The sequence below is a fragment of the Macrosteles quadrilineatus genome, unplaced genomic scaffold (assembly GCF_028750875.1).
Source record: "Macrosteles quadrilineatus isolate MER2022 unplaced genomic scaffold, UCM_ALF_1.0 Scaffold_4__1_contigs__length_99947679, whole genome shotgun sequence".
Lineage (NCBI taxonomy): Eukaryota > Metazoa > Arthropoda > Insecta > Hemiptera > Cicadellidae > Macrosteles > Macrosteles quadrilineatus.
The window spans coordinates 3,245,869-3,263,486 of record NW_026542597.1 but is presented as its reverse complement, the minus strand read 5'-3'; the positions used below and the strand labels follow the sequence as shown (position 1 = coordinate 3,263,486).

General features: G+C 36.8%; 2 protein-coding genes across 2 annotated transcripts in view; both read left to right on the top strand.

Annotated features, from left to right (window-relative positions):
- The first annotated feature begins 716 nt into the window (after positions 1-716).
- Positions 717-1,679, top strand: LOC128991684 (uncharacterized). The gene has a single exon (XM_054414782.1). The coding sequence runs from the start codon at positions 717-719 to the stop codon at positions 1,677-1,679; it is 963 nt and encodes a 320-aa protein (XP_054270757.1).
- Positions 1,680-3,479: 1,800 nt separating this feature from the next.
- The window catches only part of LOC128991715 (uncharacterized), a 30,244-nt gene continuing 16,105 nt past the window's right edge, over positions 3,480-17,618 (top strand). Inside the window, exons 1-8 of the mRNA XM_054414836.1 lie at positions 3,480-3,684; positions 11,943-12,267; positions 12,904-13,025; positions 13,648-13,848; positions 15,360-15,472; positions 15,992-16,068; positions 16,582-16,757; positions 17,336-17,473. Coding sequence (XP_054270811.1) covers positions 3,513-3,684; positions 11,943-12,267; positions 12,904-13,025; positions 13,648-13,848; positions 15,360-15,472; positions 15,992-16,068; positions 16,582-16,757; positions 17,336-17,473 — 1,324 coding nt within the window. The 5' untranslated portion in view covers positions 3,480-3,512. The remainder of the gene's footprint in view (positions 3,685-11,942; positions 12,268-12,903; positions 13,026-13,647; positions 13,849-15,359; positions 15,473-15,991; positions 16,069-16,581; positions 16,758-17,335; positions 17,474-17,618) is intronic.

The window sequence follows — 17,618 nt, the reverse complement described above, 5'->3', positions numbered from 1 at the left end:
CACGTACACACACCAACGCGACTCAGTTTTATTGTAATTGAGTGCATGGAACATTGGTTCAGGAATGGCGACTGCATCACGTAGCGCGCTAAATAATAAAACTCAACGGGAAATAAAAATACCGTTATAGCAAACCGGTTGACTAAGCGAATTTTAAATTTCCTTATCGGATTGTTGCTAAAGCATTTACTTAATTACTATATTTACTTGTCAGAATGATTATCTATTTAAATTGTATTAGTTTCAACGAGTACTTAGGTTTGCTGCTACAGGGGAGGTGTTAACACTTTGTTTAGTGGTATGTTAGTAGCTTGATACTTAATGTTTATGTATATGAATTTGAACTATACACTTAGAAATATGGGAGTGTCCCTGGACATTGTATTTTACCTTGCGTACAGGGACAATCTCATGTTGCTAAGGGTCTGTAATAGTTTTTTGTACTCTGGAGGACATCGAACCGTAAAAGTAAATCTGTCCCGGGTCTAGGTCCTCGCCATCCCACTTGCGGCAATATCTTATAAGGGTGATTCTCTAAAAACCAGATGTGTTAGTAAAAAATAATTTAAAAAATTTGTTACCCAAAAACGATGCAAAGGTACTGAAAATACATGAATAAAAATGCTAACTACGTCAATACGCAAAATAAATTGAATTTCTGTCACATCCATATTGTAGCGTTACTAAGTCTATGTCCCTCGTTCCAAACGGGCACAATGCGATGCAACAAGAGGACCGTCGCTCCAAACTCCTCTCAGACCGTAGCTCCCAACTCCTCTCAGACCGTAGCTCCAAACTCCTCTCAGACCGTAGCTCCCAACTCCTCTCAGACCGTAGCTCTCAACTCCTCTCAGACCGTAGCTCCCAACTCCTCTCAGACCGTAGCTCCCAACTCCTCTCAGACCGTAGCTCCAAACTCCTCTCAGACTGTAGCTCCCAACTCCACCCAGACCGTAGCTCCCAACTCCACCCAGACCGTAGCTCCCAACTCCTCTCAGACCGTAGCTCCCAACTCCTCTCAGACTGTAGCTCCCAACTCCTCTCAGACCGTAGCTCCCAACTCCTCTCAGACCGTAGCTCCCACCTCCTCTCAGACCGTAGCTCCCAACTCCTCTCAGACCGTAGCTCCCAACTCCACCCAGACCGTAGCTCCAAACTCCACCCAGACCGTAGCTCCAAACTCCTCTCAGACCGTAGCTCCCAACTCCACCCAGACCGTAGCTCCAAACTCCTCTCAGACCGTAGCTCCAAACTCCTCTCAGACCGTAGCTCCAAACTCCTCTCAGACCGTAGCTCCCAACTCCTCTCAGACCGTAGCTCCCAACTCCACCCAGACCGTAGCTCCAAACTCCTCTCAGACCGTAGCTCCAAACTCCTCTCAGACCGTAGCTCCCAACTCCTCTCAGACCGTAGCTCCAAACTCCTCTCAGACCGTAGCTCCCAACTCCTCTCAGACCGTAGCTCCCAACTCCTCTCAGACCGTAGCTCCCAACTCCTCTCAGACCGTAGCTCCAAACTCCACCCAGACCGTAGCTCCCAACTCCACCCAGACCGTAGCTCCCAACTCCACCCAGACCGTAGCTCCCAACTCCTCTCAGACCGTAGCTCCCAACTCCTCTCAGACCGCTAGTGTTTATCCAGAGCAGTTTCTTTGTGAAGCCATTGTAGGTACTAAATGAGCTCTCCTCAATGTTCACAATGTCCGTGGTCGACCATAATGCCCCCTCGTCACCATGACGACGCTACGCCATGGGGGGTCCCTGGATGTCTTTATAATCAAGCGTCTTTATACTGGATTTGTACCAGACGTGTCTTTAACATTGTTTGAATCTCAATAGATTTATACAATTCCCAAAGCCTTGTCGGTGCTTAGCACGGACCTAGACGCAAAATACTAAAATAATGTCCTTTTTTAAACTACGAAGAACATTTTCCACTTAATTGTATGATTTGTTTGTCACAACTATTTCAATTAGTGAAAAGTGTGATGAAACGTGTTTGGTTCTGAACAGAAGCTGAGTATCTTTGTGGTTGTAGTGCTCAAACCTTCACAATGTCGCTGGTTCAATCCTTTTGGAGAACCAAGAAAGGTTAGTGGCTTTTGATGGCTCGAAATTGAAGCCAGCTGTCCTTTAGTATTTGGAAATACCCAAAGAAACAGCGGATCTTTGAATTAACAAATCTACACGTTCATATAAATAACGCTCTTTTATGTGTTCTAAATATGAATACAACATCCATAATATGTATTATCAGCTGAATATTATGATATTATTCAGCTGAGAATACGTAGCTACAAAATGTACGCGTTTAGTGAGGTGAAGAGCGTTGGAATGAGTTATCCAGCTGATAATCATGATTACATAATAAAGCATATATGAATAAACCTTTTTATTGTATTTTAAAGCAATTTCTGCATCTCGTTGTTTGCTCAAGACCTGAGGGTGCATTACTTCTTCTTATCATCATCGTCATCATACGTCATACCACTACATACGTATAGGAACTCCGCTAGAAAGTGAATCTGCTTTGGTCGTTTCAATGTTCCGCTATACTCCGTGTTCCGGCGTTCCGGTCATTAATATGCTAATAGGAATGCAGGGATGGGACGCGGACGAGTTGGCTTTTCTGAACAAAAATACAATTAACATTTGACCAGGATAATTCCGGGGCTTGGTACGTCTTAGATGAGAATTGTATACCTTCATCTGTTGTCGTTAACGCAAAACTTAACGACATTTTATTTGAAAAATAAACGTTATCGGCAATTTTGACTCATACTTTCTCCCATTAGCGTGTCAAAAACTGGTGGGAGTAACTTTAATTTTATGGAAAAAATCGCATAAACTTCAATAACTTTTTAACCGGAATTTTTACAGCAATTGGGTTTGTAAAATTTCAAAAACGCCTGGATATCAAATTTCATCAAAACCAGACTACAGGTGTGGTCTGTTAGCTCAATAAGCCTACATATCCAAACACACATACGGATAAACACACAATATATACATCACTTTGAAAACCACTTTTCTGGGTTTTGTGGGGGGAGGGGGCAAAACGGACATTTCTATCAAAAGCTCAAACTCAAAAATTTTGACGAAAATATACTTTCTCCATAAACTATGGGGAGAAAGTAAAAATCAAAGGAAATAGATGAACAATTTTTAAATAAGTTAACTTGACGAAGTTATTCAATAATTTGATTTATTCCCTAAAATACACTTACTCCTGCATAATTTCAGATAACAGAAAGCTATGAGACCCAGATCCAGATGTCAGTTTTCATTTGGCTACCCATTTTACATTTGGTAATAATTAAAGACGCTTTCTAACAAAACGTCAAATCTATACAGTAATAAGATCTGAGTTGGTTTGGACCTCACAAAAAGGCGTAAACAATCCCCAATGGAGTGAAACCACGAACAAATACTGATAATTCATTTAGAAATCCCAACAACATTTTACTTTGTTTCAGGACAATGTTACTGAAGAGGTAATCTGCTAGAGTCAACATGGATGAGAGTTCAGCTTCAGCGACAGACGAGGTTGCGACAGAGACGCTAGCGACGTCGACGTCCACCGCGACGACAGAGACCATGGACTCTGCGACAGACAAGACTGACAGTCCTAGCAGCAGTGGACGACACAGCCGCTCAGACATGCTTCCCCCACCACCTCCCCCTGGTAAATAGTGCAATGTGCAATGTTCAAATGGTTAGGTTTATAGGTTGGGACGATGTCGAAGTTGGACAACGTTAAACGTGGACTACGTTAAAAGCAGACCCCGCCTCCATCAGACAACGATAAAAGCAGACAACGACGAACATGGACACATTCAAATGTGTCCAAGCTTAACGTTGCACGCAAACGACGAACCTGGACACATTTATAAGTTGTCCAGGTGTGGCGTTGCACGACACGACGAATATGGACACATTCAAATGTGTCCAAGTTTAACGTTGCATGCAAACGACGAACCTGGACAAGTTTTCAAGTTGTCCAGGGTTGTCGTTTGCGTGCAACGTTACCCTTGGACACATTCAAATGTGTCCAAGTTTAACGTTGCATGAAAACGACAACCCTGGACAACTTGAAAACTTGTCCGGGTTCGTCGTTTGCATGCAACGTTAAACTTGGACACATTCAAAAGTGTCCAAGGGTAACGTTGCACGCAAACGACGAACCTGGACACTTTTAGTTTTTGAATAGACTGTACACCAGGCTCATCAAATTCTCAGTCTCGCTCGGTTGGTAAACTCTGAATGAGCTTCCTAAAACAGAAATGCCGTGAATACGCCTTATTGTTACAAGGCTTCTTTCTAACACACTGTTACTAATACACTGTGTTGTAGTGACTCATAGTCCGCGAAACACATTGTACATTATAAATTCGGAAATTTAATTGCATGTTTATTTGGTCGTTGTAAATGTTTGCTGGATATTAATAAAAAATTAAAACCTATGGGACCTGGATACACCGTGTCCCAAACGGACGGTTCAAATCTACAGCTTTTGTTCAATATACGTGTTGCTAAGTGTCGTAGAAAAGTTAATTAAGTCTCATTTTAAAACTGCCATATTTAAGTGATTTTTAGTGCCCTTCAATAGTAATTAGCTGTCCATTGTTTTTGGCACATTTGAATCTTCAAAACATACATTTGCAATATGGAGCTGCGGCTGAAATCAAAATTTGTTAATGGTTTATAGAAACGAAATATGTGGAGTGTTTTTGTCTGGGGGTTTGTCCTTGGTTTTTCAATGATTGAACGTAACAGTCGTCAACCTCTAACATGGATAAACTAACAAAATGAAGCAAACAGATGCCTTAGATTTTAACGTTTTCGTGGCGAAACAACTGCAATAGAGCAGTCAAATTGTTATGGATTATTTAATTACGATATGTGTAAATGGATCCTGCTCGACTAAACCTGTTTCACAATGTGCAGTCTATCGTATCCTACGATCACATATCGTACCTACATAGGTTGAAATAATAAAACTGATTCGTTTGAGGATTATTTGAACAAAGCAGCAAAATAGCGGTGACACACAATGACAACATATCAGGCGTGTATTTGAGATCGTTAGTGAATCCACTACGGGTAAATACTTTGCAAAACCGTTACGGAACTATAACTACACCCGCCACAACGAACCTGCAGACTAAAAGCTACTTTACTTTAGTCTGACTGTGTTGTCAATAAAATATCTCCTTAAAAATGAAATATTTATTCCCTATTACTATAACATTAGTTTAACGAGTTTTTGTGTATGCTGCTACCATGGCTGCTACAGGGAAGGCTGTAAGGTGTTTTTATAGTTCAATGTTGACAGTATAGTATAAATAAATACATTTCCCAAATTTGATCATATTTTGTTTAAAAACAAGCAAACAACAACAGTTCACTTATTCTCCATAAGAGTACTCTCCTAGGGCTCTGCCCTGCCTGCCTTAAAAGTTTCTACGTTATTCTTATGAATACACTTAATATTGGAATTTTCAAATGTATAACGTAATTTATTTCATTATATCGTATAAATTTATACGAAAAGTAATTTGAAAATGATCAGGCTGCTGATCTATCGAAATTTTGTTTATTTATTCGTTGGTTCTTTTCATCCAGTATATCTATGGAACATATTCTCTCTCGTTGCGAATCACGGATATAGCACGGACGTAGGAGGGAAGGGAACACGGTGAGGGAAGTAATAAAGGTGAGCAGTGTTGAGTGTGGGAATTGATTAATGTATCTGCAATGCTAAAATGTTATGGGAAGAGACTGTAGACTGTAGGTTAAAATGGTTACGAAGCACGAATCGATACATATTTTCGATATATGCAATCGTTTACGATAGAAATTTACAACTGAGTTGACAACAGCTGATTTTTACTCCATAGAGGCCTAAAAATGATTCTTACTCCCTAAAGAGTAAAAATGCTACTTAAGACCCGCAACGCATGCATTAAAAACAACTGTTTTATGTAGTATGACAAAAACAATATATTATAAACCCTTGATGATTCCGCTCAATTTTGTGGATGCTTCTGCAAACGCCACCTAGTAGTTTAAACCTGAAATGGCTAACAAAATACTAAAAGCTTTTTGGTTATTAGAATTTGTAAGAAAATTGTAGTGGAAAATATAAACTTAGTTCCAGATCATAACATATGTTGCATTTGAGACTAAATCTTTAAGATGCTGTCTGACTTCTGGCCAATTAATCATACATTTAAATAGCTCATAATGTATTTGGAAGAATAAATAATTATTTACCACTAGGCCTTCTATTGTAGCGAGAGAAGTGTCTTGCTTGCATTTAAACACAAAAATGAACAACTTAAATAAGTAAAATTAATTATGAGATATCAGAGATTCCAAATATAAACTTTCAATCCTAGCCAAAAAACAGTAACTAACTGAGAGAAACGTATCTTACATATTGGACAAAAACAGCGTGGAAGTTCAAGAATAGACTTTTAAAAATATCAAAGAATTTATTTCCCTCTCCCAAAACGTAAAAAAATCTTAATACAAAAACAAATATACAAATCAATACACATCTAAAAATTATTACAATCCAAATCACTGGTTTGTATGATATTGTGATACCATGGTGTAACGAGATAATACGTCATCTGAAAACAAATGGTGACCTGTTTAGAGTAATGTTCTTCATATCAACTTTCAATTTTATCTTTACGTTATAATTTATTTACAATCAGTGACGTGTTTTGAAATTACTTTTAGAACAATTCATTTAGTTACCAATTTTACATATTAGTTAGTACAGATTTCTGAAACATACTAGTACTTCATCTATGCTAGTAGTCTTATCTAAAGGTACCAGTACAATCGGTACATATCTAACTCATGTCACAGACTCGCGGGTATAACTCGTTAAGGGTCAAAAAATCCGAATCAGAGTGCATTATTAGTCAGTCAGTCTTAACAATGTAATATATTTGGACGATTCTGGTCAATAAACAATAACCTGATAATCTAAATAAAGTGAACCGATAATATTAGGATGAAATTATTATTTTGTATACAGGATTCATGTAAACCAGAGGTTTACTAGTTCGATTCTAATAACTGAGCTGAGAGAAGCAAAGCGCTTTGGGATCGGCTTCAATGTAAAACTTTGTATCACTATCACACTCAATAACGGCTAAACATATTTTCCCAAACTTACCAAGCTTTTCCGACAAATGTTTGGAAAGTTTTGAACGAAACAATCTCAATTTCTAATAATGCCTATATTATGTAAAATTACCTAACTCAAATTTTTTAAATTGTAACATTGACCTTGTGGGTAGCCATGATGGTTACAAAATGACGTAAAAGTAAATAAAACTATTAATCATACCATACCTTTACAATCGAGCCAATATACTAAATAAACATAGTAGAGAGGACAGACATTCGTCTGATGATCACAGATCAAATAATACTGACACATCTATATAAATGAAATTATAGTTTTCTCTGAATTATATATTTTTTGGTTACTTTTACGTGTTATACATTAAACTAGCCGAAACAAGTCTTATCTCAATTTCTATCTGTCTGTCACGGCCCAGAAGGCATTTTACGCGGCCATCTCCGGAAAAACGAGAGTAGATAAAATCAAGATTCAAATCATTTTAATGTATTCACGGGGTTAGCATGAGTGTCTTTAGCCAATAAAATATAGCCTCACTACTTTAAATCATTTTTATATATTCACGGGGTTGGCGGGAGTGTAGCCATTACAATATGGCCTCACTACTTTGTAAATATAGCTGTCACTGATATGTTTACATTATGTTGTTTACAAATACCGCAACAATTTCAATCACGTTTTGAAATAAAAGCCAAACAAAGTGACATTAAAAAAAAATTGTCCTTACATAACGGATTTAATTAATCGCAAGTGCAATAACGTGTAACCGCAAATTAAATTAAATAACTTGGCATCATCCAGGTCAGGAACCGGAGATTCTTTGTGTATCAAATTGTTCCTGATTTTTGATAACCGGGAAAAACCTTGAATCAGTGCTGTTTAGGGCTGGGAAACTTACATTTTTTTAAATCATCGTCGTCACTAGCTTACACAAATTAGGTTTCCACTCATTGACGGCGCTTACTGATTTTATATGTACTTTGCTATGGTTAAATTGTAGCAAATTCCTTAACTAATTAAATTCTGAATTTTCGTGTGTATGTCTGTTTGTGACGCATTAATGTCTTTATTACTCAGTGTTTCACTAAAAAGTCAAGAGCACTTTTGTTAATGGAAATGTCAAATTGGATAAAGTGTTCAACGGTGAGGACTACACTATCGCCGTGCGTAGAACGGGTACTTAGCTAGTTTTAAATAAACATGATTTACACGTAAAGCAAGGTATATGTTTTATAAGTTAACTAGAGTTCCAGATTAATAGTTTAGTTTACCTTAAACATGATTGATTTATTTTCGTTAGACATATTTTTAATGAGATTCAGTAAGAAAACTAACCTCTTAACACTTGTATAAATATGCTCCAGACTCAAGAGCATAAAGTAAAGACCATGACATTTTTTTGCAAGTCCTTAAAATCAGCATTAGAAAATACATTATACAGCTGAAAATCAAAGAGTCTTCGGAGTGTTTATTTGCAGTTTTATGTATACAAAAATACTTATTTCTGACAGTAGATTTATTATCAGTGGAATTCATTAGTTTTGAATGAACGTAACCTTTTTTGGCCTAACACAAAACTGTATGATCCGATGGAAGAGGAAATCCGATGTTAAATATAGGCCAATAAACTAAAAAATATGTGATTAACCGTTACAACTACAACTCTTAGGCCTATAATATGGTGCAGCTTTAAAAATGATAATACTGTAATGATACAATTTTTAAATGCAGAATTTTTATGTTGGTAATTTTTACTGTGTCAATAATGCGAGTTTATTTAGGCCTACAATGGTTTTCAATTACTTGAGATGAAGGAAATACGAATGACTCGTTTTTGTGCAGTCACACAAAATGTGTGAAAATGTGCAAATAGCACCGATACTTTTTAAATAAACCTGAACTACTATTTATTTTTTATTAAGTCACGTTTGAAGATAGAAATCTACGTTTCATATTAGTTATGTATGGACAACATATACAATATTTACATGCTAATAATAAGAAAGTCTGGTCTTTATACACACATTCCAATCAAAAATAATTTTATGTGAAATGAAGAGGCTTGAAAACCAAACAGATATTTTTAAATAGTCGCCCGAAACTATATTACGATTGGCAACGTTAGACGTATATGTAATCTTACTAATACTGTCATGATTATTTCATTCATTTAATCCATAATTTCCGGAAAACTAAAAATAATACTAAGCTATGAAAACAGAAAAAGTATAGTTCAACTAATCTGAAAGATTGGCGACAAACATGGACAACGCAAAACAAAAGCCTGAGGGATGCATTTTCTTTATCCTAAAGGCGGTTCCAGACATGCGCCATTCACCAAGCACGAAATATTAACGTTCAGTGATTTAGTTGTCTTGCTATTCACCGATTAAAAAGTAGACTTATACTACACACATGTGTTGTTTTCCGAGCAAGTGTTAGTTTTTCCGTCCGTAGGGAACAGAAAATATTAGTTTACTTTTATGTATGCAAAAATACCGATTATGTGCAACACTACGTCACAGTGGTGGATAGTTGTACGAAAATGTAACCGTAAAATCTGAAAACAGCCAGCTTTATTACCTAAAACATATGGGATATTGCAGTGAATCTATCCACTAGTGTGACGTCATGAACCTTCAGCATGGCGTGTTTTTCTAGTGGGGCCTTGGTCGAAATCCCAAACAATGGACTTTGACAGGTAGAATGTACAGTCAGGTCCCAAAACAAGAGACTTAAGACAAATGTCCAGATTCGTCGTTGCACGACACGACGAAACTGGACACATTCAAATGTGTCCAAGCTTAACGTTGCACGCAAACGACGAACCTGGACACATTTATAAGTTGTCCAGGGTTGTCGTTTGCGTGCAACGTTACCCTTGGACACATTCAAATGTGTCCAAGTTTAACGTTGCATGCAAACGACGAACCTGGACAAGTTTTTAAGTTGTCCAGGGGTGGCGTTGCACGACACGACGAATCTGGACACATTCAAAAGTGTCCAAGGGTAACGTTGCACGCAAACGACAACCCTGGAAACTTAATCTGTCCAACTTTAACGTTGTCCGCGTGTGTCGTTGTCCAAGTTCGGCGCGGTCCCTATAGGTTAGGTAGAGGTTAACTTTAGCTTGGGATCGTGTCGTTTTATGTTAGGCTACGTTAATTAAGTTGAGCTAGGAGGTTGGACTTGTTTAGGCCAGATTTTGTTAGGTTAGTCTGAGCTGGGTAATTTTATTTTAGGTTAGGTTGATTTAGGCTATGTTAGGTTAGATTACATTAGGTTGAGCTAGGTGCAATATTGGATGTTGTTAGGCTAGGTTGAGCTGAGTAAGGTTAAGTTTGGTTATTTTGGATTAGGTTAGTTTAGGCTGAGTTAGGTAATATTGGTTTAGGTTATGTTGTTTTAGGTTTGGTTAGTTTTTGCATTCTTAGTTTAATATTATGCTTGCGCTTTCTGAACTGTTTTGTTTTAAATAAAGTTATACATAGTTACTTTCTATCAAAATATATTTTTCCTACAGTCACCCGACAAAGTTGGCTTCCTTGTACTGTTTATAGTACAGAAAGCTGCTAATTGCTGCATATTTATACTTTGCCGTACGGTTTATACTTTGCCGTACGGTTTATACTTTGCCGCACATCAGGATTCCAACGAAACAACACAAAACAGCGTGGTTCTATTACGCACGTAATCCGTGTACGCTTGGAAATAGGTTGGCAACACTTAAAGATAAAAATTCTACGAGCAGCTGATTGACTATTATAACTACGATTTAACCCTGTCATTTCGTGTTTATAGTTTCGGTATTTCTGAACTTTCTGGACTTTTCTTTTAAACGTTTTTAAAACATTCCTACGATCTTAATAAACAAGAAAATACCTTTAAAGCATTTTTTTAGGCGCGGAAACCACTTCAAATTACAAACAAATACGGAACTATATTCTCAAAACGCAGAGCACATAGCACATTTCTTGCGGAGGAAAAATAGCGGAGTGATACGGACCGCGGGTACTACTTACTACTTTTTCTAGGGCACCATTTGTGTTGCCAGCTGAACCTAAAAACGTGTTGTATAGTGTTTGGAAGACTAATTATTTAAATGCTTTATAGTGACTGTAGGAAAAATATAATGTGTAACACGAGTGAAATAGTATATTACGTTACTAGTCCTGAAAATAAGTGTTTACCGGACGAGTGTGGTCGTTCCCGTGCGAAACGAAGTCGAGTACGGGATTACCATACGAGTCCGGTACACACATTTTGGACGAGTGACGTACGATAGTTTACGCCATACTACTAAATCTGTACAAATCCTTATATATTTCCACCAACTAAAGGACTAAAAATCACTAGTCATTGAGAGGTTATGTTTTTGTTTATAACCACTCATTGCCACCTAAATACTAAATACAGTACAATCAGCTGATTGGTGTCCGGTAAAACTCATTGCAGCACAGTAGTACGCAATGAAACCCCGTTTGAATAAGCTGGCGGCAAACAGATGTTTTCTGGACTAAATACTTGCGTGGGAAGTTCGTCAAAATAATGTAGTGTGGCGTAAAAGGCCTTTGCTGCACTCGAGATCATTCCGCAAACATTGCTCTCGTGTGCAGCAAAGTGCCACTTTCACCACTAGTTACACAAATAACTATACAACATGGAAATGACATAGGGTAGATAATTTTTGTTTGTATGCTTATTCATAAGGTTAAAAAATTTTCTCTTTAGTATTACAACACAATATAAAATTAAACAATATTAAAATTTATTTGCAGACACATCATCAAGAAATGGAGTGGACAATCCAGCTTTTGAGAGTAACGAAGTAAAGTTAAACATTAACGGAACACATCACCGAGACCCGACGAGCAATGGATCCTTCCTGAACACGACGGTGACAAGCAAAACAGAACCTGAGGAAGATAACAAGAAGGAAGGAGAGATGGCGGAAGCTGTGAACCTGGAACTGGTTAACATGAAACCATTCGGAAACGGAATCAACGGAATCCCAGTCAAAAAGGGAGATTCCTCAGAAGTGGACATGGGTGATCCCTATGACGAGTACTTTGTGCCAGTCAATGAACATAGGAAATATATCAGGTAGGAAACAAAGGAACATGTGAAGTTTTGTGTAGTTAGTGTACTTTGTGTAAAACATTTTTTTAAATAAAAACCCTTATGGGAAATGATTTAAAAAGTGGTTAAAACTCCTCATTATAATATTATAAGTTTGTGGAATTAATGTCTATACAAACATTGTCTTCTTAGAGTATCAGAAATTAAAACTGCTCGCCTCACTTTAGAAAAAAGAGCGCTGATTCTCTTTCTTCGTGTACATTTTATTTTATTCACATTGTTGCACTGTGTGCTGGAATACCATGTGAAGGCTAAAACAAAATTGCTTGGAGATAATTTGTTATTTACTTTTGTGAATAAATGTTACCTTCCTCAGAATTATATACTTTTACATCCACCTATCCTCAATATAATCAATAAGTGGAACTTTAAAATTCTCTATGCCCAGATACTATTTTTACCTTATATCAAATTTTTGTTTTTCTGGAGAGCAGCTACCTATAAATGGTTTATCGATAGAGGGATGGTGGAGAATTGGGAGGAAGTGTCTAAAACTCCTGGTGGATTTATTTCCTCTCTATTGTAACAGTTGAGAAATCAAGCACTATCAACAATTACAGATATTTTTCAGTGATTTATCTAATATTTATATTGTTTCAGAGGAGAAAAACTATATGTAACAAAAGACAAGCGGCATCCGCCTACCAAAAAGAAATGTGTTCTTGTCACACTGGGCTTAGCTATTCTTGTAGGAATCCTTTTAGTCATCGCCTTAGCAGCATGTAAGTACCTTCAGATTTTTTCAAAGCTAATTTTATTTTTAGTTTACTGACTTATATTTTTAAAGTTTTACCCTCGTAGTTGTCGCAACCGTGATGTAATAGGAATATCAATGAATTTTAAGTTCGGCGACAGCAACATAGACGAACAAATTACTTATTTACTTTCTCACCCTGTCCTCCTGTCTCAGTTATCTTACTCTAACCAGGGATATGGGATACCTGTAAGTAGTAAAATCAGGAAATAAAGTAAGATCAGGGAACTCTGTTATCAAATCTGTTCCATGGCCTTACAGTTGTCTTTTATTTAAACCACTAAATTTTTCCCAGTATCCAATCGTTTGCAGGGAGGGTTGGATAAGACAGAAGATCAGCAGAAAATCAGATAATCGAGACTATAGTAATTGGAAAATAACTGTATCATTATCAAACAGGTTACTGCGGACATTTTCCACCAGTAGTGAAAATCAGATATTATGGTTTTTACTAATCATGATTGTGAACATGCACAGAAATCAGTTAGATAATGATAATATAACCATCACATAAAATGAACCTCAAACAAAGAACTTAGCTTTGTTATAAATTATGGAGTACTGATCAAGTACGTTTTTCTTATTTTCAGCTGGAGCACTATCAAATGAAAACGAGTCAACACCGGTAGAAAGTAGGAATTTTGGCACAACAGATCTAAGGTTGGGAGCAGTAGGAGGTGGGTTACGTACCAAACCATCGACAACCCCAGCCACCCCTAGTAGCTCTCAGACAGCTGATCCGCCCTCGTCTACATCCTTCGTACCACCCGCCACCGAGTCACCTTATTACGGTAAATCTGTCTGTTCAGCTGTTGTAAAATTTTATCTAACCTTTTACGCTGTTCCGCATCCTACTGCATATTCATTTTGATATTTATATTTGTAAGATAAAGATGGAAGGAGAGACGCATGATACTAATCTTTCTCCTTTTAAGTTCCAAATTGTTAACTTGGAACTAAAGCTAAAGCTTGTTAACTAAAGCTAATCGGGTCCTCAAACAGAATTATAATGGAACGTACATGATCTTGTGGAATTCTGATGACAACCTTATGGATAGCATTTAAAACAGTATTTTAAACATTGTATCTAGTAAATTTTGTTGTAATTACGATAGGGAGTGTGTAATTCTATCCCAACAACGATTGATAGAAATATTTCCAATCCGAATACATCAACTATTTCTCCCTAAATTAAATATTACCCCCGCCGCAGCAAATCTGCAGACTAAGCGAATTTCCATTAACCTGATTAGATTTACACTAAAATGCCTCCATAAAAATAGCACATTCATTTCCTATTTAAATAGAATAAGATTAACGAGTACTTAGGTTTGCTGCAACAGGGAGGATAAACAAGATTTTTTTTCTAAAATGATAATAGATTAGTAAGAAATAAAAGTATTTTCCAAAATCGATCAAAATATGTTCACAAACAAGCAAACTACAACAGTTGACTTATTCTCCATAAGAATAACATAGGAATTTTAAAATTACAATTTTTTGAATTTTCTCCGTAACAATTAGGCGCATAATAACGCTTCAATATACTAAATTATTTGTTTTTTTAAGCTCTACAAAATAGTTTAAAAATAAATTGTGAAATTTCGTGTTTTTTGGGTCAAAAATAGGAAAAACCTATTTTTACCCCATAAAACCCCCCATAAACCCCCGTTCCCATAGTCCGATCATGCTGGTTCACGAACTCATTCAAGTTTATCCCGCCTTACACCTTCAAACCAAATTTGATCAAAATCAGACAAAAATTACTCAAGTTATCGTGCGGATGGACACATATATATATATATATATATATATATATATATATATATATATATATCTATATATATATAGATATATAAAAATTTGAACGAATGGTGTTTTTGGCCTCTGGGGACATCGAAATGAAAAAGTAAATCGGTCCCGGGCTTAGGTCTTACCATGAGACCTACGGTAATAGCTACTTCCCTATAGGGAAATTCGCTAAAAACACACACTGTAATCTTAAAATGTGTAAATTGTATTTGTTGTTAATTACCATAGAAATTGCAGAGATTTAGAGTTGGAAAACATTATTTTATTGCTAACTTGGAGTTAACACACATACAAGGTTAAAAAATGTACATATTCTTATTCAAATTTTTTTCATAAAATGCTCTCCTCCAATATTAATATAAACAAAAGATAGAAAAAAACATGTTATCACCTCCCGGATAGTGTGAGTTTTAAGTTAGAAACATGTTGGAAATCTTGATGCAAGTATATTTTATTTTAAGTCTTTTACAAATATGTTCTCAACTTGCAGTGAAGCGTTCGATAGAGGGTCAAGTTACGATAGACAACATGGAGTTCACTCCAGGCCTCGCCAACCACAGCTCCATGGAGTTCACAACCCTCGCAACATCCCTTGAGGAAGAGGTGAGAAAAAGATGTCTTTGTAGCCTAGTAAAAAACACTAGGCTACTAGAACCATAAGTGTGTTTTGAGCGCTGTTCCTGGTCAAATGAGCTTAAGACCTTTAAAATATATATATATGCGGATACATTGTCCATAAAGTGTAACATAACCAAGCATAGCTCAACAAAAACATCTAATGCGCCTAAAATGTACTACAACCTGGAAGTAAAGTTAAGATCAAATTTGTGTGGGCTTTGCGTTAATCACAGGTGTTAGAGCAGTAGACTGTCTGGTCTGATGAATGGTCGAGCAGACCAAGGGGTTGTCCAGGCTAGGAGCCAGCACCATAGGTTCAGAGTTCAAATCCCGTCTCTGTCTGGTTTGGTGTGAGACTCATGAAGAGTTCATACGTCTGTTGAACCTTTAATAAATCTGTGGACAGCTCAGTTGAAGTTGACAATATGCTTGGATTCTTTCCTAGTTATGTCTGATAGTAAAACACTACATGTTGTATTTAAAACATTATTTTTCATTTTACAGTTGAAAATGGCAATCTTTGACCGGCAAACACTAAACTATGGACCAGCTGATATATTTGTCAAGGTTCTGGAGTTTTCGTAAGTATATTTACCATTTTACATTCAAATAAATCAATTCGTTTACACAAATTTACATATTGATCAGTTTAAGTAAAGCCAGTTAATAGTTATTAACAGTAACCAAAAGTTAATGGTGGAATTAAATGGAAGGAATAAAATATCTAGGATATGATTCACAATAATGGTTTACCAAGTTTCTCGTCTGGTCACTCTATTCAAACAACCAAACTGTGAAGAGGGTGAGAATTTGTTCTAAATAGTAATTTTTGCAAGACTGATTCATTTTATGAAATAATTTAATGTTATGTTTCTGTTTGATCAGATTTTACGATACTGTAATCGTTATTGAATCTATTTACAATTAATTGCCTTTTTTATTGACAACATTTGTATGAGAAAAGAAAGCGTTAATTGTTAGCTTTTTGTTTTACTCAATAAATCCTCGCTCATATGAATGAAATTTTAATTATCTAAATGACCACTGTGCTGATTTACATTAGCTTTAATTGCATTTTAACAATGTTTTTGCAGGCCTGGCAGTGTAGTAGTGAAGTACAGGATTGGATGGACGTTCAAGGAAGGAATCCGTAACCCACCTGACCCAGTAACGGCAGACTCATTGAAACAAAGGCTACAGGATCATTTACGATCAACTGACGGTTTTCTGTATAACTACCGGCTGCCACTGCACTCGTTACAGGCTGAACGTAAGTTCTCGCTTCCTATCAGTAACGAATCTAAGTAGTTAAAAATGTTCATGGACAATTGACCTGAGTCAAATCATAAAGTCTTATAAAAAGCTAAAGCAATTTTCAGAATACACATTGTCCCTCTAATTGCAGAGCCAGATCTGGCTCTCTAATTTAGGATCATGCAGCTACCTGGTTTGTAAAGTCTTGGTATCCCCCTAGTGATCGTAAAGGGCAATCATTCACTATTTGACTCACTGTTTTACTTGTATAACCCAATCCAACCTAACCCATCTAATTGCAGACCCATACCTACTCACTTGGGGATAGGGAGACAACCTCCCTGACAATTTCCATTACTCCTTGTGTGGTCAAAAATAAATAATTATAGCACCAAGCAATTGGAAATATAATATCTTTGGATCAAAGCCATCGAAGTACTTTTAATTAGTCGTAGCTTAACTGACAACCCTGTTTAGCTCCCAAATGGGGCTAGCTCCAGTTTAGCTCCCAAAGTTGTCCCAACCAATGGAATCGGTAATAGCATGTAAACCGTTTAAGCTCAGTTATCTTACACATAATGGTTTTCTTTGCAGGCGTCGTGGATGCTTGCCAGGTGAACAATGCCGGGTGCTCTGATCATTGTGAGTTTGATTACGACCTTCTTGAGTTCATGTGTCACTGCCCAGACGGCTTCGTGTTGGCCTCCGATCAGAAAACATGTCAGGAGCCAGGTAGATCTAGTCTGTGATTTCATAGACTTATTTTTATTTTTGACATTGTTAAATTTTAAGATCCTGGTGATAAGGTTATTCACAATTGTCATTTTATAAAGTATAAATTTATGCAATTTCAAATTTGCTTGCCAGCTAAAATAAA

What these genes read in the sequence shown, in the direction of transcription:
- LOC128991684 (XM_054414782.1), top strand. Translation starts at nt 717, where the DNA reads ATGCGATGCAACAAGAGGACCGTCGCTCCAAACTCCTCTCAGACCGTA.